Here is a 22,024-nt window from a genome sequence, read left to right as displayed (position 1 = left end):
TGGGGAGGCATACTTGAGATTTTTGCAGGACAATTTACCAGACCTTCTCGAAGACGTACCGTTGGACCTCCGACAAAGAATGTGGTTCATGCACGATGGGGCACCGCCACACTTTAGCCTTCGAGTAAGACAGCATCTTGATGTCGAATTCCCTTTGAGGTGGATAGGTCGAGGCGGAGCTATTGATTGGCCAGCAAGATCGCCGGATCTCAACCCATGTGATTTTTTCCTGTGGGGCCATTTGAAAGACTTGGTGTACCGTAGTGAAGTTCGAGATGTCCAGGACTTAAGACAAAGAATAATTGATGGGTGTGATAACATCCGCAACACGCCAGGAATCTTCGAACGTGTTCGCGAGTCGTTTAAAAGACGCGCGCAAGTTTGCTTAAACGTTGAAGGAGGTCATTTTGAACAATTTTTGTAAATGCTGATGTTTTGTAACCGAAGGAACATAAAACAAAAAGTCTAATTAAACAAGTAACTGGCGTTTAAGGTGCAATAAATTTGTTTGGGATTATTATTTTTGTAAAAACGTTATTAATACGAGAACGAATAATGTTAGCGGCCCTTTAAACCACTTCACTAGCTGTTAATTTCTTCGTACATAAGCTTATGGTAAATTAGAAAACAATTTGTCCAAAGGCATAATACCAGTTCCACATATCGGCAAAATTCCATTGTTTTAAGGCCAACTTTGGAGAGTACATAACTCTGAAACGGGGGGCTTTCACCCAAAAGTTCATAGAACATTTTTGACTTCTTTTGACCCGAAGAACACGCCTGTTAATTTGTGCCAGACTTCTCCGAAACACCCTGTATAAAAGTATTTCGTCTCGATTTGTTTTGGAAAAAGGTAGCGTGATGCAATTATTTATCGTAAAAATATTTTCCAGAAAACTAAAATTTTCAACATAATCAGAAGAATTTTACTCAAAAAAGTTTTATGCAATACGTTTTATTCGATTTCGAGTAAAAAAATTAGGATTCATACGTTTCTTGATACAAATGTGGTTTTGGTTTCTTTTATCGATTATAATTTGGACGAGTAACCGGCACTATTATTTTTTCACGATAAACTTTGATCTTTTTTAAATTTTTTTAGGTTTATATTAACGAAAAAACGCAAAGTTTTAATCATTGACAAATAATTGTATCAAAAAACCTGATAATGATATGAACTATCAATAAAAACATTGTGATTGTCAATATTTTCAGAAGTATATAATTCTTCTTTTCGAGAGAAGTGTACCACGAAGCGAGGTAACCTGAGAACATTAAAAGCAATGTTACTAAACCGAATTACATACGCGATAAATAGTACCCTCATCCTTACTCAATTAGCGATTGACTATTTTCCACGACGTCGACTGTTAAAAAATGTTGTCCAAAATTGGATGTAAATGGGTCCAAACGGCTGACTCTGAGACAGCACAGTTTTTTATCTATTTTTGGATAACGTAACAAGTGTCAAAAAAGAGAGGGTCGAATTATAAGCCAGATTTGAAGCCTCATCCAAAATTGGATCCAGAATCATCTATTAAGGGATCGATTATTACCCAGAAATGGTCAGGATATTATCCACACATCAATCAAGCCCACATTGGACAAATTTCTAATCAATATTGGACTAAAATCAAACCCTCATTGGACAATTTCTAACCGATATTGGACTAATATCGAGCCCATATTGGTGTAATATCTAACCGACATTGGACAAATGTCGAACAATATTGGACTCATATGAAGCCAATATAGAGGCTAGACTTTTTATTTCACCGAGTGATGATTGTTTTGGAAACGTTCTGTTCTCGACGTGTTCATCTGTCTGTGTATTTGTTGGTCTGTCTGCCTGCCCGTTGTTACACCCCAGGGGATCGCCTTCGCAGTTTCCTAATCCGAACAAATGGGTTCTCAATTTCCGGATCGTATTCACAGTTGACGGATATCTGAAAAACTGTACAGACCACTATTCTATTAACTGTCACCAACAATCTAACTACACCATTTTAAGGTCTTTCAGACACTCGCGAAAGAGGCATACTCTAGGAAAACGTCTCTTAAAACGATACAACTAGAAGAATAATAAGTAACTTCAGATAAAAATAATTAATATCATATAATTTTAATAAATTAATTGAGATAACCTCTCTTAACTGAAAAATCTGTAGTCAAAGTTAATAAAGGACAAATAACGAAGATTGGGTAAAAAGTCGATAGACTGGATACAGTTAATAGTTTGTATAAAGCGAAAAATTTACTTATTACTCCACTGTATCATGAAACTCTTTCCAATGTTAATATAGGATGAGTATTGATATCGTTAGTTAATAAAAACGGAATAGAGAAGTCGTTTTCAACTAAATGATCAAAATATGTTTCGAGTGTGACTTTCTGAAATATAGTAGGCGGTAGGGACGAGTGGATTTTTACTTCTCCTGAGAGACAGGCTTTGTACCTGACGTGTGTGTCTGTGGTTTGTTTAACTTCTGCAATTGTTTATCAATAAAGAGAAATGATTGCATATCTAGGTAAATAGGTATGTTGGTGATCCTCAAACATTATTTCACTTCCCCATTTTACCTTAACCCTTTTATATTACACTAACCCCTCTTTGTTCGTGTCTAGGGCGTTTATGTTGAGATAATATGTATGGGTTTCGCACCAAGAATCGAAGACATCCATTTTCGAATTAAAGCTAGCATTATCTATTATCCCTTTCTGATGTTACACATTAAGGCTGCGTTCAGTAACACTCATCGGGAAAAACATCGATGTTTGGGAAAATGAAATCGGTGTTCTTTTGACGTCATGATGACGTTGCAGTTGTTGAACGGCACAATTTTGTGTAATCGATGTTTTTTCAAAATGGCGACGATATTATGATAACGTTATGGCAGAGGCTTAATAATAAAACCGAACTATTTACAAAGATATTGTACTTCATTTTATCAATTAAAATCAAAACGCCTGCCTCTTAAAATTCTGTCATAATCCTTTTTTACCTAAATAATATATTGCTTTTTAGTATTATTATCCATAAGGATAATATTTGTCAGTTCTTCATTATTTAAAATTGCCGGCGCAAAATGACTAAATTTACGTCATGAATCCGATGCTCATCAAAAAACTTCCTCTCACAGCTGATTTTTCTGATGGGCATCCGATGAGCATCATGACGTCACGCCCAAGGACGCGAAGAACCGTTCAGTAAGACATCGATGTCATCTTTTAGTCATCGATGTTTTTGATGCCGGTTACTGAACGCAGCCTAATTGTTGTTGCTTTTATGGTAAGCGGTATCACGAGATCCCTATGGCGAAAATATCACAGATAGAGTCCACTAACGTTATAACTCTGGCTTTTGGAATTGGGTTTTATCGAAAAGATTGTAACAATAATTGAGTGTGGCGATCTGATCATAAATAACTGATACGGAGAAAAGCGTATACATGTTAAATTCTAATAAAAAATATTAGTGACAGATGAAAGTCTACTTCAAAAAAATGATATGGATATTTTTTACAAAGCTTAAATTACAAAATATTACGCTAAAAGTTAGACTTCAAAGCAAGTGGATTTTATAACATAAAATATTTTTAATTTAACCGAACGTAGAGTACGACCCTTTTTTCTACATAATTTTTTTTTGGAAAAATTTTGTCGATTGCATACATTTATCGGTTAAAATTTTACTAAGTTTATTCAATCTCAAAAAATATCATCTAAAACTGTTGTATTGTTTAAACGAATAAACTTCTGAATAGTTTTCGATTATTTGTAGTTAATCGTATTTTTCGAAAAAATCGACTAAAAAACCCCGAGCCCTAACTGTCACCGCACTTGTGAGATCTGCTCTCTCTAACGTGGAGCAATGGGGTCAGGCGGTCAACTTCACTGTTAATCCTGATAGAACTGTCCTTGTTCCTTTTACGAGGAATAATACTAAGGATCAGTTCAATGATATCTCTTTCTTTGGCCAGGTCCTGACAAAGTCCACCGAGGTGAAATACCTGAGGGTGACTTTTGATTGCAGACTCACATGGAAGCTGCATCTTGATCGGTGCATCAAGAAGGCCAAAATGCCTTTCTGGAGGACCAGCGGCCGTATTCTGCAGAAACGTTAAGCTCCTCCTTCTGCCCTTGGCTCGCTGGTTGGACCGTCAACCATTGCCCTTGGCCTTTTAATTGGCTACGTCTATTGATGACGTTCCATGCCTTGGCTCAGTGATTGGTGCAAATTCCGCGCAGACTCAGATGTAAACTATCACATTTATACACCAAATTCAAAATGTTTTTTCATAAACTGAAAAATGAGTTACCGGTTAAACACCGGTTTTAATGGTTGCTTCGGTAACGCTATGTGCTGAACGCACTTACAGCAGACGACACTTCAACACTTTTTATTAACCTCCCGACGTTGATCAACGTGTCGAGTAAAGTGGTGAGTGTAATTTATGAAGGATTAATTAATTTATGAAGTATTCAACTAAACTCTTTAATTTCCACCTTTAAAATCCGATTTGAATAAAAACACACCTTGAATTTATTTCTTTTATGATTTATTACTTGTTCAGATTGTGTGGCAACTGTCGATCGCAATATAGAAGTCACTGCAGTAAAAAAAGTGAGAGGGCTGATCGCCCGTGGTAACTGAATGGTTAAAGCCTTATTTGAGCACTTAGCAAGAGCAACTCCATGATTCGTTCGTGCTCTTGTGGCACTAACAATTTCGCACTTATCATATTCTCATGGAATGGTGTGTTGATGAGCGAGATACACCCATACCCTTTAATCAATATTTATCCTTTCCTCTTTCAGACGAGGTATATCTTCCAACTGCTGAAGAACAAGCTTATCCAGACACTGAGTGTCAAGCCATTTGCAGCAATTGGTATAATCACCCCTTTGTTGCTCTTAATATGAATATGGTAAATCTGAAATAGGTCTAAAGAATGACAATAGAATAGAGAAAGACTAATTTTGCGAAGAAAAACTCATGGTAATGATTTAATACTTTATTAGAAGTAAAAATTTTCTAATAAATATAACAAGCGGAAAGCTTTCGACTCGAGGGTCTTCATCAGTCTAAGCCACTATTGGCTCTGACAATATAATAGTTAAGTTATATTTAAAATAGGTATGTGGTCATGAAGACTTCGGAAGATGTAAATTGCAATCATGCAACAGAAAGAGCAATGAACTCTTGACAGTCAGAAATATGTAAAGTTTAATACATGTGGAAAATAAATTGCTAAATTTTTGGGTTTGAGAGCGTATCGGGATTGATTGTGTGCTAGCATGCTGGTTATAAATAATGTCATCTTGAGTAAAGACTAGAAATCATAAACATAATTCTAATGTGAACAGATTAAAAACATGCCATTAACGGTTTTAAAGCATTAAAGGCAGTAACGGACTTTTTCTTCTTTTTTAAACCCCTCCCTGGCTTCACTTAGCTCTATGAGGATGACAAGCACTATCCACACAGGCTCACAACCCCTTTAAATAACAGTCAATGATAACAAAAATCCAAATAATTTAAAAAATATTATTATGAAGTCTATCTAATAAATTATTCAATGCATGCATATAACCCATGCAATAAATTTAATTGTCTTATTAAATGAAGCGTCTACTAAATTACAATAGAAGTTAATAGTAAAAATAGTAAGAAAATTCGCGCGTCGGCTCGTAAGCGTGTCTGTACAATTGCTCCACAGTTTTTGTATTTTGGAAATATTTAACTTAATTAGTTAACTAATTATTACTTAAATTAGTTTTAATTTGAGTGTTATTTATGCTTTTCAAGCATTAGTTGTTGTCATAGTTTAGTATTTTGTGAAGGATAATGGTTTTGGTCTTCTTAACCAAGGCTTAACTTTAGTTTTCAAAGTTTGGTCAACGACTCAACGCCAGCCTATCGGTCCTACCGATTTTTCGAGTGCTACTTCTATGGTTTTGGTGGTATTGAAATTTTCGTTATAATGACGTTACTTGGGTGTCGTTGTTACTAAGGCCATTGCAGACTTTAACGCGGTTTTTCGCGTTAGCCGTCAAAGATCAATTCACTATGCCTACCCTACCGTGTACACCTCCTAAGGTGCCGGTACACTCTGTGATCACCGATCTTTCGGACAACTGTCAACCTGATAATCTAACTCCTTCGCGGCTTGTTGACACTTCTTCAACCCCTACACTGACATCTCCGTCCTCTGGTCAGCCTCGCTTTAAATTGTCTACTTGCTCGACTTGCAACCATAGTTTTCTCATCTCTGTGACTTCGGCCATATTGCCTTGCCCCCTTTGTGTACTGGCCCAAACCTTGGATTCTCTTAAAACTGATGTTCGTAAACTTCAAGACACTGTGTCGCAAATAAGTGACCACACTGCTACAAATGGAATTGATCTACTGACCTTATCAAGTAATATCAAGGCAGTTGATGCCTCGCTGTCTACTATCACTTGCAACCTGGTCAACCATTCTGACTTTGACTCTCATCCTGTTATTAAAACTATACATTCTGATCTACAAACTCATGACGCAGCTATTTCATCCATCACTACCAAACTTGACGACTGTCTCACTAACTCTCCTATAGTTAGTTCTCAACCTGCCTTATCTGATATCGTGAGTCAAGTACACGATGAAACTGCCTCCATGTTCGATAGACAATGCAATATCCTTATCTTCGGTCTCCCTGAATCCGGACACAATGATGAAACCGATCAAATCACATCGCTCATGTCAAATTGCAATATTAAGTCTTTTGTACGTTTCTTTAGACTTGGTCGTGTTCCCCCCTCATAGTGCGGGTCCCGACTCCCCGCCCAGTAGAGGTGATTCTTCTTTCCCCTGGTCACAAGGGCCTGATTTATCATTACTTTCGCTTGCGAAAAACCGAAGATCCTAACTTTTCGCTTGAAGCGCGACCCGATTACACCCCGTCCCAGCGTACCAAGCTGGCCGCTGCCAGAGCTGAACTCTCCCGTCGACTCGCTAATGGTGAAACTGGTCTTCACATTCGTAACTGTAAAATAGTTAAGAGACCTCAACGCCCCACACCTCTCCCACGTTCTACAAACAGTTCTTCTGTGGGCAAGTCTACTACTTCCTCCCATAGTGTCTCTTCTGGTACTGTGCCGAAAACGTTTGCCTTTAACGCACCTCCAACTCCCCCACCAGCTCCATTCGCCAATGGTCCACCTCTATCCTTCCCCAATACTCTTCCAGTTGGTGTCCCATCTCTCCCTGGTACTGTTGGACAACCTCCGTACCCTCCCCCAGTACCGTGGTCCCCTTACATATGTCCTCCACCGTTCACCACTCATCGTCCCCCGGCATTTCTTGCCGTGTGATACCACTGTAATATCAACCTTAAACTCTCGTGCCGCTGTTTTTCGTCCTACTTTGTCTACATATTTACAATGTTACGCTTCGTCAATTTTACCCACTGGCTCCCCGAGTACCACTGACCGTGTTTCCCTCTTATCTTCTTGTGATTCTCGCGCGCTACTGACCAATGTTCGTAGCCTTAACAATCGTTATAAACTGGATGAGCTTACTACTCTAGTCGCCACATATCATCTCTCCCTGATTGCCGTTACCGAAACCTGGTGGTCACCCGAAGTTCAGGACTGTTAATATCCCCTACCGGGATTAACCCTCTATCGGCAAGATCGACTTACTAGTTCCTACGGCGGTGTATAGCTATATATACTTTCTTCGTTACAGGTTACCGTCTTAAGTTTTCAAGACTTTGGTCTTCCCAATTTCACCCCGAATATCCATGGTCTTGATATTTTAACTGTTTTAGTGTATCAGTCTACCTTTCAGATTGTTATATCTGTAATTTACCGTTCGAACAATGCGGCTTACCGCAACCACGACCCATTAATTTCGTACTTAAATATGTTAATTACCTACTGTGATAACAATAAGTTCCTACTCCTCCTCCTAGGTGATTTTAATTACCCCTTAATTCATTGGTCTACGACCTCCCCTAAACCTGGTGCGTGTCGGTTCACTAAACTTTTCTGTGATGTTTTACAACAACATTCCCTAACTCAAACTGTTCGTTTTGCTACCCGTGACGGTGGTCCATTTTGTTATGATAATTTATTAGACCTCATCTTTAGTTCTGATCCTAACCTTGCACATACCCCAGTTTTATTACCTCCAATTGGTTCGAGTGACCACGGTTCCGTCTTATTCAACATTGTACTCTCTCCCACCTGTCGGATACATGTCCCTAAGCCTAATTTTTTTTAAAGCTGACTATACTGCATTTAGTTGGTTTTTATCTACCATTGATTGGTCGTTGATCTTGTGTCAAGGTGATTTAGATACTACTTGTTCTTCCCTCCTCACATTGATCCATTCTGGCGTGCGAGCTTTTGCCCCATTAACCAAACCCCGTAAAGATATCTCCGCTGCTCCCGTGGTGCTGCGTCTGCAACACTCCTTCGTCTCCGTAATGCTTAATGTCAAGCTCGTAATGCCCACACGACACATTACCGGAATTCTCGGCGTCGGTATGAAAATTCCCTCACCACCCTTATCCGTTCCAACACGAAATCATTTTATTCCCATATAAATAACTTTCGTCAGTGTAGATACACAGTCCTGCAATTAAAACGCCCAGATGGCTCCCTGACCAACACTATCAAGGAGTGTGCTACCCTCCTTAACGATTACCTTGCCACTACTGTCCAATATCAATCCTCGCGTCCAACGTTCAACTTCCCTCCAATCCCCACGAATTCCTCGGTTCTCCCCTTAAGTGAATTTACTTGTGACCCTAGCGATATCCTTCGACTCCTCACTCTATTAGATATAAAACAATCACCAGGTCCCGATGGTATCCACCCTAACCTCTTAAAGGCCCTTGCACCTCTCTTAGCTCTACCACTTTACTTACTCATAGCGCGTTCCTTTTCTTCGTGTTTTGTACCCACTGCCTGGAAAGAAGCCAATATCACTCCTATACATAAAAAAGGGTCTAGGGCCGATTCCGCTAATTACCGCCCTATTAGTTCCTTAACCCAAGTCTCGAAATTATGTGAACGTCTCGTTCATGAACAATTGCGTTCCTTTCTCGTATCGAAAAACTTTTTCTCCCCTTATCAACATGGTTTCCTTCCCCGTCGTTCTTGTCTCACAAACTTACTTTTTGCCACGAATGAATGGACGCAGTGGTTGGATGATGGCCACTCCGTTGACGTATTATATCTCGATTTTAGTAAAGCTTTTGATTCGATCCCTCACTGTGCCCTTATCTATGCCCTCGAGGTTGCTGTTGTCACGGGTAACGCCCTTGCTTGGCTCTCCCACTATCTCCTAAATGGGCGTCAGCGAGTCGTCCTCCAAGGTGTCACAACCGACTGGCAGTATGTTGAGAAGGGGGTGCCCCAGGGGTCCATCTTGGGTCCCCTCCTTTTCAACATATTTATTAACTCCATGCCGTCAGTTGTGAAACACTCTTCTATTATCCTTTTTGCCGATGACGCCAAGCTTTATCGTCGTATCCGTAGCTCCACTGATCAAACCTTGCTCCAACTTGATCTTGATGCACTGGTTCACTGGGGTATTGCAAACGGACTCTCATTTAATGTCACTAAATGCAAAACTCTCCATTTAGGTCGCCGTAATCCCCTGTTCGACTACTCTATAAATGCTACAACTTTAGCCACCACCTCTTGTGAAAGAGACCTAGGGGTATTTATTGAACCCCTTCTCAAACATTCCGTTCACACACTTAAACTTTCTAAGCGTATTAGGAGTCTGACGGGCATAATCCGTCGTAACTTAAATTTTAGGTCCATACCCCTTATTAAAACGCTTTACAATTCATTAGTCCTTCCTCTAATTGACTATTGTTCACCAGTCTGGTCCCCCCATTTATTAACTGATATCCACTCATTACAAAAGGCCCAAAATGCTTACTCCAAGCTCCCGCATAAACTTAGCAACTACCCAGCCCCCCAACGTCTATCTTCACTAAACATTGACCCTATCACCTTACGTCACAAAATCAACAACCTGTGTTTAGTATTCGATATTGTCCATCGTAACCTTGATTTGGACCCCTCATTATTTTTCACCCCCTATTCCAATACAAGAACTCGTGGTCACTCACAGAAATTAACTAAACCGCGGGTCGCGACTACCTTCCGCCAAAAGCATTTTGCCAATTCTGTCATTGATGATTGGAACTCTTTGCCCAATGATATTATCATACTCTCTACCAAATCTCAATTCCGTCGGCATTTGATAAACTTTTTTCGCGCTACTTTGAAGCTTTCATTACCCTAAGTTCCTCACTGTATTGTTAGTTTTTTTTCTTTTTTTTATTCTGAATGACCAACTTATATTGTACCATTTTATTTAATTGTCATTATTATCTTTATCTTATTTTATTTTATTCTTTTTTTATACATATACTTTGATGACTTTGTGGGCAATCATTCATTCAATAAATAAATAAATAAATAAATAAGTAACCTAACACGTATGTGAGAATTAAATCATAAAGTACACGCAAATAGCGCATGTAATAAATTAAATGGATGAAACGCGGAAAAATAACTATTTATAATGAGAGAATGAAAAAAAGTACGTGTCAAATTGGATATTAAAGAAACTTTGGTGAAAATGAATTAATAGAATATCTACAATGAGTACTATAAAATCACAAAGGAGAATACAATAATCAGAGAGAGTTCATGCCGTCATGAAGAAAGTGCATGCCAAATTGAGCATTGAAAATAATCGAAATACAGGGAGACGTATTTTATACGATTATAAACCTTCAAAATTACTTAGGCCTAACGTTTATTAGGAAAAAGGCTTCTGTCACATAAATATATGGTAGATTTTATATACAAAGTGATCAAAATCGAATTTGTATCTCAAGAAAATAATCGTAACTTTTGAACGGTAAGTCACAAAGAGTTGATTCAAAAACCAATAGATAGATAATTGAAAGAACTTTCTTTCATAAATTGAACGTTTTTATGTTGGACCTACCGTTCGGCCGTAAATCGCAAAATAAAACCAAATTTTCCAAGATGGCGGCCATTTTTGGTGGTCTTCCACCAACCGGAAATCCGGGGAATTTTTTTCCCTTAATAAGCACCTCTAGTACTTCCAAATACCGTTGGAATTAGCTTGTTACAAATTTGTTCTAGGTTTGGTCGTATTTTCGGCTAATTTCCCTTTACTATATTCAAGAAGCTCACACCCACCTGCAACAAAAAATAATTTTAATAACATGGTTAATACATTACGAGAACTTACCAAAGTTGCAATACGCAGAGCTTCACGTTCTTCTATAACAAGTGGAATATTGTTGAGGAATGCGTTTCGTTGTCACCTCGGGAAAGGGTTCTCTTTTGGCGGTGGACATCATTTACCTGTTTTGTGATATGTTATCACATCTTTGTCCTCTATTCGGGCGTGTTACCTAAGTCACTGATGACCAACAATTGTACAACTTTCAACTCATAGAGGGAATGCTGCGCCTTTTTTTAGTTTTTTAAACATGATTCATTACTATGTATAATTCAATAAAATAACTACAAATAAATCTTACCAATGTTAGAACATATAAATAAACATGTAATTATAACTTCAAAAGTCGAAGATAAATTACACAGGACTGAAAAAATTACTGTTTCACCATTACCAATAAAACTACTGACACAAAAATCTGTGTGCCCTTCACGTTATGCCTTCATTACGCTTAGGTAGTTGTGGTTCGATGTTATCAAAGTACCAACATGGAAACAGGGAAAGATTTGACGTTTAATACTTAATTCGGCAATTACAATTGGTTTTTTATTTTTTATACAAATATGTCAAGCACATCATTTACGTAAAAATATATAACTTACTCAACATTAATCGATGTTACCTTAACAAGCGGCTGTCTCAAATACGTTGACGTCATTTAAAACTAAAAAAGAGCAGACGGCACGAAATTACTATTCAGTTCATATGATAGGTGGCGTTAATAGCTTAAACGTTTCGGGTGAAGGGTTGCAGCACTGACCTTTGGCGACAAATTTACACTGTGACTGTACACTGACCTTACACCGAAATTTGGTTCAACTTGAAACTCAAACTGAACTGAATTCAAAGGCTTATTTTTGCCGGTTGAACCTCCAATCACTGAGCCAAGGCAAGGGACGTCATCGGTAGACGTAGCCAATTAAAAGGCCAAGGGCAATGGTTGACGGTCCAACCAGCGAGCCAAGGGCAGAAGGAGGAACTTAACTTTTCTGCAGAATACGGCCGCAGGTCATCTTGCACCCGACTGTCCAGATAAAAAGATAAGCAAGTCGGGGGAAGCCAAAGCGGGAGAGGTCCCTCGTGGTCCCTCTCCCGGTGCCCAATAAATTCCCCTAACAAGAAGCGTGTCGCGTTTCCCTTGAAGATTGAATCTGTCCGAAAGGGTTCAGTTTATAAAAGGGTTACTATCCCCGTTACTTTTGAACACGCGACAGTTCACGCTAAATTAGATAGTGGGGCAGATGCCTCTTTTGTTAGTCTAGATCAGTGGCAGAAAATCTGTAAATATAGAAATTCTTCAGAATTACCTGAAGATGAAGAACTAGATTGTGTAGTTTAGGGCGATGGCCGATATACATTTACCAAAGGTTCTCACGAACTAGAGTTTACTCTCAAATCAAATGAAAGTGAGAAACCATTCAAATTTAAATTCTACATAGTTCCTTCCCTCAATAGTAACTTTATACTGGGTCAAGATTCTCTTGAGGAAAATAGGGTCAAATTAGATTTTGAATCATCTCAATGCTTAGTGGGTAACTTAAGGATCCCTTTTTCAATACCATCAGAAAAGGATCCAATAGATATGGAGGTTGTAGAGAATATTAGGGACGCAGTTTCCGCAGCCCCTATCTCTGAGAAACAACGTCATCAACTCAACTAGAAACCCTTTTATTAAAATTTCCTGAGTTGTTTTCTGATAAAGTGGGAAGAACAGGACTAATCTTCCATGAGATTCATACGGGTAATAGTCCGCCCATCAAATCTGAACCTTATCGTGTTAATGACCAGAAAAGGAAAATTATTGAACAACACGTTAGGGAAATGTTAGATGACGAGATAATCAGATCCTCAGTATCTCCTTGGGCTTCGCCCGTAGTTTTAGTTGATCAAACAAAGCGGGGTAAACCCTACAGGTTTTGTATTGATTACAGAAAACTAAACAGCGTTACCATTAAAGACCCTTATCCTTTGCCCAATATAGAGGACATGTTAGCTAGGGTGGGAAGATATAAATTTATAACAACTCTTGACCTAAAATCAGAAAAAACTGCTTTCGTGACTCATATGGGAAAGTACGAGTTTAATGTACTACCTTTTGGCTGTGTAACGCCCCTAGCTGTTTTCAGCGCTTAATCGACGAGATCTTTAGAGATGCCGATTACTTCCAATTAATAGATTATTTAGATGATTTAATCTCGCTTAGCGAAGATTGGGATCAGCATTTAACGTGTTTAGAGTACGTCTTAAATAGATTAAAGGAAGCGGGTCTCACCCTTCAGTTGAAGAAGTGTCGGTTCGCCCAGAAAGAAGCTACCATATTTGGTCACATTGTTAATGAAAAAGGGTTGCATATAGATCCTTCAAAAATAGAAGCCATTCAGAAATTCCCTCCTCCTAAAAACGTTAAGGAAGTACAGAGATTCTTAGGAATGGCAGGTTGGCATAACCGTTTTATTAATCACTACTCACAAATAGTAGCTCCCATTAATAAACTTAAAAGGAAGGATCAAAAATTTATTTGGGGCATCGAACAGCAACAGGCATTCGAAAAAATTAAGGAAGCAATATGTAAAGCCCATCCTTTAGCTTCCTTTAGAAGGGATTCCCCGTGCATTCTAATTACTGATGCTAGTGATGCAGGGTTAGGTGCCCTTCTGTCCCAAATACAAGATAATGTCGAAGTTCCCATAGCTTACGCTAGCACAGGTCTTAAAGACGCGGAAACTAGGTACTCCACTAGCGAGAAAGAGTGTTTAGCCATATGTTGGGCGGTTAAGAAGTTTAGGCCCTTTTTAGAAGGTCGTAAATTCACTGTCTTCACTGACCATCAGGCTTTACAGTGGTTGTTTAATATCAGGGAACCAAATTCTCGTCTAGTTAAATGGGCAATGTACCTTCAAACATTTGACTTTACAATCAAGCATAAAAAAGGAGTAGAAAACGTAGTAGCAGACGCTTTGTCGAGACCCCGATAACCGTTTTAAGTATTAACTTTAGTTCTTCTAATTCTACTAGTAACCAAGATCCAACTAGTAGTAGCACAAGTACAAATTCTACTAGTGGTAGTAGTAATTCAACTTCCTCTAGTGACTCTAATGAAGGTCGGATACGTCCTCCAGGTCCTAGAGCTTTATATTCAGTCTTTACAATAGAAGACGTAAGAAAGTCTCAAAGGGAAGACCCATTTGCTTCCCCTATTATTAATTCCTTGCAAGGACCTAACCCTGTTAGGCATAAAATGTTCGAAATGAAAAATGATCTTCTTTATAGAAGACCGTACAGGAACCATCCTGAAAAAATTTGCTTACCTCCTCGTTTAAGGCTAGAAGCCATGAGGTTATTACACGACCACCCTTTATCGGCTCACAGGGGCAAAGATAAGACCCTTAGTAAAGTGACTTATAGATATTGGTGGCCCACTATAATTAGTGACGTCCAGGATTATGTTAGGGGATGCTCCTTATGCCAACAATTTAAGGCTAGAAACAGGAAAAAGCCAGGGCTAATGCAACCCTCAGAAATAACAAGTCCTTGGGACCAGATTAGTGTCGACATAATGGGACCTTTCCCTTACAGTAGACACCACTATAAATATTTGATAGTCTTTGTCGATTATATGACTAAGTTTGTGGAAATGATTCCGCTTAAAACTATTACTGCTAAGACATGTGTCCAGGCTTTCAAGTCTATTATTACTTGGTGGGGAGCGCCTAAGGCTATCCTTAGTGATAGAGGGGTACAGTTTACGTTAAAACTTTGGCTGCAGACGTGTAAAGCTTTTATTATAAACCCAAAGTTTACCACCCCCTATACACCTAAGGGAAATCCCACCGAAAGAGTAAATAGAGTAATAGGCGAGTTAATATCATTTTATGTAGGGAATCACCATGATAGATGGGATGAATCCCTTGACCTTCTTCAATTCGCTATAAATTCCGCACCCCATGACACCACGGGCAGATCCCCTTTCTTTTTGAATTTAGGGCGGGAGCCACGTCTCCCTTGGGATTTAGACATTGAAGAACCCATTCAGGACAATGATGACCCTAGTCGTAGTAAGGCTTTGAAGGTTCTTAAGGAACAATTAGCATTCAGTAATGAATTGTCTAAATTAGGTAAAGCACACCAGAAAAAATACTATGACCTCCGCCATGACCCTCTTGAGTTTGAGGTAGGAACATTAGTAGGGATGGAAACACATCCTTTATCAAGTACGACAGATCAGCTTATGAAAAAGCTTAGTCCTAAATGGGCAGGTCCCTTTAAAATAGTAGCTAAACATTCTCCCGTTGTCTACGAGTTAGAAGATGCTAACTCAGGACAGAATATAGGGAAAGTTAACTTAGAACACTTAAAACTCTATTGGACCAATTTAGCTGTCTTCGACAATGCCGAAAATGCCCCCACTTCTCAATCAAACGTTGCAGATGATCCTGAGTCTAGTCCCTCAACGAACGGTGGTACCGCGGCCCACCCTCTTACGGAGACTTCCTCAACCACGTCATCTGAATCATCATCATCTTCTACCTCACCGTCACCCCAGGACGGTCAGGAAGTCGATCACCCGATCATTCCTGCTATCCCAGATGTCCTTCAACCCTCGACATCGACTACTCTAGAAGATCAAGCAGCGGATCCACAGATCCCTCCTGCAGTTCGAGATGATTCGCATCAACCTACAGATTCTGATAGTGAACCGGGCATGGCCCTTTTTGAAGACCCTCCTCTACTCCTTTTTACCTATCATGATATGAGGGCTTTTCAGCTCGATCATCCCTCTAACGATAGTCCGCCTTCTGCGGCAGGGGAGGCTTCCCCGTCTGATCATGAATCAGTCGTGGAAACTAAGCTACATACACCAACATCCAGTTTTACAGAAGAAATTCTAACGACGGAAGATAAATCAACATCTTCTGAACAATCAGTACAGGAACCGGCGTTACACCACTCTCCTTCTTCTGGTTTTTCGGAGGAAATAGTACCTCCGGAATAGATTGCTACTCTTTCAGAGGACATATCAACCCCTGAACAGATACCTCAATCGCAATCCCAATCGCTGCGTGTGTCTGACAGTTCGTCGACCACGTTGTCGGAATCAATGGGAACTCCTGGTCTAAATAGGGCCACATTACCCGATATTTATTTAGAACCTTTTAAATGGGGATGGCGACGAGAGGTATGTAAGAGGGCGACGGTTCAGCCCGGAGGTAGTGAAGTAGACATCTACTACCGAGCTCCTGATGATAAAAGGTTAAGGTCACCTTATGAGGTTCAAGTTTACCTTAACAATAATAACGTCACGAACTTAACAAGGGAACATTTCTGTTTTACCCGAGAGCCCATCTCTGTTTTCCCTTGGGAATTTATTTCCCAAGCAACAAAGAGAAATTACTTATATATCTAATTTTAGATGACCAAAGGAGGAAGTCCACTACCCATATACTTTGATCCTCCGTAAGGAGAGCCTAATATCACGGTGAAAGGGAAGCCCTTCGGGTATAAAGATTGAACAGAAGCTCATATATCACCAATGAACATAAAATCATTTTTTCTGTGATAAACATTTTGTGAACGAACTTAAAAATTTCCTATACCCCTGCTAATGATTTTAAGGGTTCCTCGGGGTAACCCTAAACTGAAAATTTTTTCTATTCTATATTTTTGTATTATTAACAAGTTCCTAAAGAGGGGGGGATGTAACATGGCTGCCAGAATCTATGGAGTTTCCACTCCTTGGTTCTGGCAGGGCATATCTAGCCTCCATGTTACAAGCCACTCCCCCTTCATTAGTTGTAATATAGACTAATTTAGAGTTTGTTATCAGTTTACTGTTGACGGTTGAAGAGACTAATTCTCTCCTTTTTCTGAACTAAAGTCTTTTAAGACGGAGTTAATTTGTATAATCCAAGTTGGGTTACGGGATCGTTATCCCTTTGTTGTTTTTCGTTAATAAACTAAAGAAGAATTGTCTTCTTATTTTGGATTGATAAAGTAAGTTGTCTTCATTCTTTTTTATGGCCCTCGGGAGCTTTCTCCCTTAGTTAAATTATTCTACGGAGGGTTACAATAATATTATTATAATAAGAAGGTTATATTATTTTAAAAAGGATTCAAGCTTGTAGGGTTGATAGTTTTTTTTTAAGAAAATTATTTTCAAAAGTCAAATGATGGTTTCAGTGCTAATTGAATAATATCTTCGGATCTACTGATCCCATTGTCTTGAAATTTGAATGAGGGGTGTAACAATCTGGGCTATTAAATAAATAAGAATCAATTTCCTAAAGTGGATACGGTTTTTTTTAATAAACATTAATTTCCATTGTCAAAATTTTAAATTCAGTACTTACAACCGTTTTCCAAGGTAAAAGAAACCGAACCCCATCTTCCTCGTCCAAAAACATGGCTTTTAGAGAGAAATAGATTAAAAAGCCTAGACCTCTTGAACCAATTTTCTAAGACTTGTAAACGTCCAGAGGGCCAGATGTCTCGAAAGTCTTTTTGGTGATGCCCTGACTACATTGCAAGCCATTCTGTCCATAATCAAACTATTTCATCAACACCAGAGCAGTTGAATTACTCATAAAATGAAGTCCTTCATTGAGAACGTTTAGCACTAGCGAAATAGGTATCAGTAATTGCTAATGATACTGATAAAACAGTAATGCTAATGTAAAGTCTACCAGTCAAGAAGCTTCTAAATGTCATCGAACAAGCCGAGGACGGCTTCGAGGAAGCATTTTTATTCTTGGCTGTCCTTGACAACTAAGTAAAATATCCCGACTAAATCTTTGTGCTTTTACCAACAGCAACTATTATTGTGATACTTTTCCCCAACGTTCTTCAGTTAGTTTCTTAATCCCCAGAACAGGTGTGTTTTAGGCTTTTGGGACTAGAGTTTTGTTTAATTATAAGATATTTAGTGTCATGTGTAAGCAATATGTTTGTTATCGGAAAGGGGGTGAAAGTACTAAAATTATCATTTTGACAAAGCTAATTAATTTTGAACATATTTAACAATTTTTAGAAATAATAGATTGTAACACACCTCTCTTTAAAATATCAGGTCAAAAGAATCAATGGGACAGAAGATCTGACAAAAGCTGTACATATTAGTGTGCAAGTGCAATAAACGATATCCAGTAGATAATTGAGTCCTGGATCTGAGCTGGAGGCACCATAGAAAATAATGCGTTCCTTATTTCCTTTCCCAAAAAAATAATAACTTTGAAAGCATTTTTGGCCTATTGACGCTACTCGGTCTACATATACTCTAATCTATACAACAATGAATGTATTACTAAAAAATGCTCTTGAAAGGGCTTTGTTTTTTAACGCCATACCCATAAAGGGTATAAAGCTGAATGCGAAGGATATTTGGTATCATTCTGGAAATATCTTATCAGCAGTGAACATTTAAAAATGGTTAAAGTTTCCATCAACTTCATTGAAGGAATTACGCGTGGCCGTCGAGGGGGAAAGCGAGGTGGAAGGCGAGGAGGAAGGCGTGGTGGTAGGCATGGCACACGACTGTGCTATGCTTGTAGGCAGTTTGGCCATATGGCTGCCAACTGTCCGCTGTTAAGAGGTAACGACTATTGTTTTTATAGATTTTATTAGCGATAGGTTAGTGTAATATGGGAAAACTAATAATATTTTTAATCACTAATATATGTTCAATAGCTATACAACAGCAAGCGCCCACTCAGCCAGCGTCCACCCAGTCAGCGACCACTCAACCTGCGCCCACCCAGCCAGCAGCCACCCAGCCATCGCCCACCCAGCCCGGGCTCTCACTGCCAGGTTTTCATAAGGCAAAATAATTACTGGTAATTGGTTATGAACTATGTTTTCGGGCTATTTGAATAGGTTAATGGTGAATAGTTAAGTTTTTAAAATACCTTTATCAGAAATAATTATTTTGCTTTATTTCTTTTTTTTATATATATAGATGAAACCGAATTAATTCTGAACACGTTTTTGTAACCCATTATTTTGCAACTTTTGCGGTGTAAAAAGGAGGGGGGTAGACAACACTCAGCATATCGGGGCATATAAGGGGAGGTAATCTAATTTTTCTAAGGCTCAAAAGGCTAATAACGTTATGTTCCCTTTACTGGCTTCTATACACCACCATCATCTGGTCTTTTTGTCCATTCCACATAAACACCAGTCTGTACATACTGGTTTCTATCTCCATCATCATCGTTAAGGTTAAGACATACGCGGCGATCGGCCAGGCTTACGAGAAACGTCTGGCCTCCCAATTGTGGGGCTTCCACCAAAAGGTTCACTTAACTGGGGTCCTATTCTGAGACGATCGTTATGCTTACCGATCAAAACATAACGAAAGGCGTACCGAAAGGTAGATAAGGGAAAATCTCCGCCAGCGGTTTAAGGTGTAATTCTGAGGCGCCTTTTCCATCTCATCGTTATGCTTTCGTTAAAATCCCTCTCTTCGTTATAGGGCGATAGTAGTTTTTTTCTCATTCTACACACACTATATTTTTGAGTCACGTGAATGTCACGCCCGCCAATAGTTGAATAGAAGCATATTAGCAGACGGTTTTTTTCTTGCGTGCCGTAGAGCGGGTGGTAGACACAGTTTTGCTAAATTATTTGCAAGGAAATCGTTTTTTTTAAACCATCATATTGAGGTAATTTAAAATAATCCATCTCTTTACCATAGAAAGTGCTTTTCTTAATATTTTCGTTTTATATAGTTACATTGGAGTATTAAATCTTGTTATTTTTACTAAACCTTGGCGGTTTGTTTACTAAACAAGAAAGAGTAAGAGTTGCTAATGCAATATTATGGACCAAAAGTAACTCGCAATCAACGTCTAATTATGCTTGAGTTCATGGAAGCTCACCCGGAAGTAGTTTCTGGAAGATTGGATGGTGATTTTACTAGAGGAGCACAAGAAAGATTATGGATGGTATTAGTGGATAGGTTGAATGCTAATGGAATGGGCCCTACACGAGATCTTAAAAAATGGAAAAAGGTATGCAAATTTATCACATTAATAGTTGTTTAACATTCTTGCTGGAGGATGGATGGGTCATTTATAAGAATGTGTTTTAAATATTTTAGACGTGGGCAGACTGGAAGTCGGAAACGAAAGGGAAAGCTTCTGCGATTAAAAAATCTCAGGGTGGTACCGGGGGTTGTAGAAAATGTCCCTTGGAGTTGAACGACTTAGAGACACGGTTGTTGGGTATAATTGGTCCTTTGTGTGTTGATGGAGACCCGGAAGTTCCTGAAATTGGTTTTCAAGCTCAAAATGTAAGCTCTCAATGAAAAATACAACATAAATTATTATATCATACTTTTTAAAGCATATTTCACACCAGTATTTTTCAATAAATTAGTACTAATGTAATGTTTGAAGTCGCAGGTAGGGGAAGTGGCAGGAGCCTCAAATTCTAATGACAAAGATATGCCTAAGTCTCCCAAAGAAAATAATGTTATTGAAATTATATATGAAGAAGAGACTTGTGGGAATATTAGCTTTGATTTAATTCCTCCAACCACAGTTGTTGGAGGCTCCAAAGACCCTGACCGACCAGTCTTAGTAGGTGATAATAATGTAGATAATAACAGCAAAGCTGGGACAAGTGGTAAATAAAGCAAAGGTCAAGGAAAGTAATGTACGTTAAGTTATAAATATGGGGGAGGATTTTCACAGGAAACCACGCAGTAGTAGGTGATAATAATGTAGATTATAACAGCAAAGATGCGACAAGTGGTAAATAAAGCAATGGTCAAGGAAAGTAATGTAGTTAAGTTATAAATATGGGGGAGAATTTTCACAGGAAACCACGCAGAGCAGGTGCACCCGAAAGTTGATGATGAAGATAGGCCTCGCAAAAAAAGTATGTGTTAACTGTCTATTATTAAGTGTAACGTTAAATATTTTAATTTACTTCTAAATATTGTAGGAAGACACGCTCGAACTGAAAACAACTTGAATTACGAGAAAGCAACTGAAACTTTAAAGGAAATGGAAGAAAGTTAAAACATGATTTACAAGGGCATTCAAACTGCACTTGAGGAACGAAACATAATAGAGAGAGAAAAGGCGAATTCTATAGAAAAAATGGCTAATGCTTTTACAGAAATTGCCAGGAGTTTGCGAAATATGAGCCAAAAATATTAAAGAAACATTAAATTTTTTAATCTATAAACAATTGACTTTGTTTGTGGAAATAAATTTCTTTCTCTTAAATTCTTTTTTGAAAAAAGAAAATTTATTCAAATTATATTCAGAGGAAGCGTCTAACAAGGTGTTCTCTAAGTGCTTGCCCTCCTCTTAGCCAATTTTCATTTGGACCAGGGACATATTCAGGAGCATCAAATACCAATGCTCTTCGTTCACGCCGTATTTGCCTTCGCCTTGCTCTTAATCGCCTTCGCATCCTTCTCCTCGCACCTCCTTGCTCATCTTCACTGTCACTGTCACTATCGCTTGATGGCTCAGTTTCAGTAAAAACATCATCTTCGGGTCGGTGCTCTGAATCTCGCCGCATGTTGTGGAGTGTGCAACATGCGTACACAATTCGAGAAGCCGCGGTTGGATGGTAGTGCAGTGTGCGATGCATGAGTAAACAGCGAAAAACTTGCTTCAATAATCCAATTGTACACTCAACAAGTTGTCGCGTTTGAGTTAAGGCCTTGTCAAATTTGTACTCCGGTGATCCTTCCGCGGTGTGCGTTATTGGCGTTAATAGCCATGG

General features: G+C 38.8%; 1 protein-coding gene and 1 long non-coding RNA gene across 2 annotated transcripts; both read left to right on the top strand.

Annotated features, from left to right (window-relative positions):
- Positions 1-4,608: 4,608 nt before the first annotated feature.
- On the top strand, positions 4,609-5,038 carry LOC149713732 (uncharacterized). Its single transcript, XR_016371489.1, has 2 exons — positions 4,609-4,756; positions 4,819-5,038. It is a non-coding gene; the product is annotated as an uncharacterized LOC149713732 (long non-coding RNA).
- A 15,098-nt stretch (positions 5,039-20,136) lies between these two features.
- On the top strand, positions 20,137-20,588 carry LOC149713731 (uncharacterized). Its single transcript, XM_089844492.1, has 2 exons — positions 20,137-20,292; positions 20,382-20,588. The coding sequence occupies exons 1-2, from the start codon at positions 20,137-20,139 to the stop codon at positions 20,586-20,588; spliced, it is 363 nt and encodes a 120-aa protein (XP_089700618.1).
- The last annotated feature ends 1,436 nt before the right edge of the window (positions 20,589-22,024 follow it).

Source organism: Phalangium opilio, unplaced genomic scaffold, assembly GCF_054372755.1.
Source record: "Phalangium opilio isolate 3A_F unplaced genomic scaffold, DU_Popi_V2 ptg000009l_1, whole genome shotgun sequence".
NCBI classification, from domain to species: domain Eukaryota; kingdom Metazoa; phylum Arthropoda; class Arachnida; order Opiliones; family Phalangiidae; genus Phalangium; species Phalangium opilio.
This window is presented reverse-complemented; position numbering and strand designations above follow the sequence as displayed.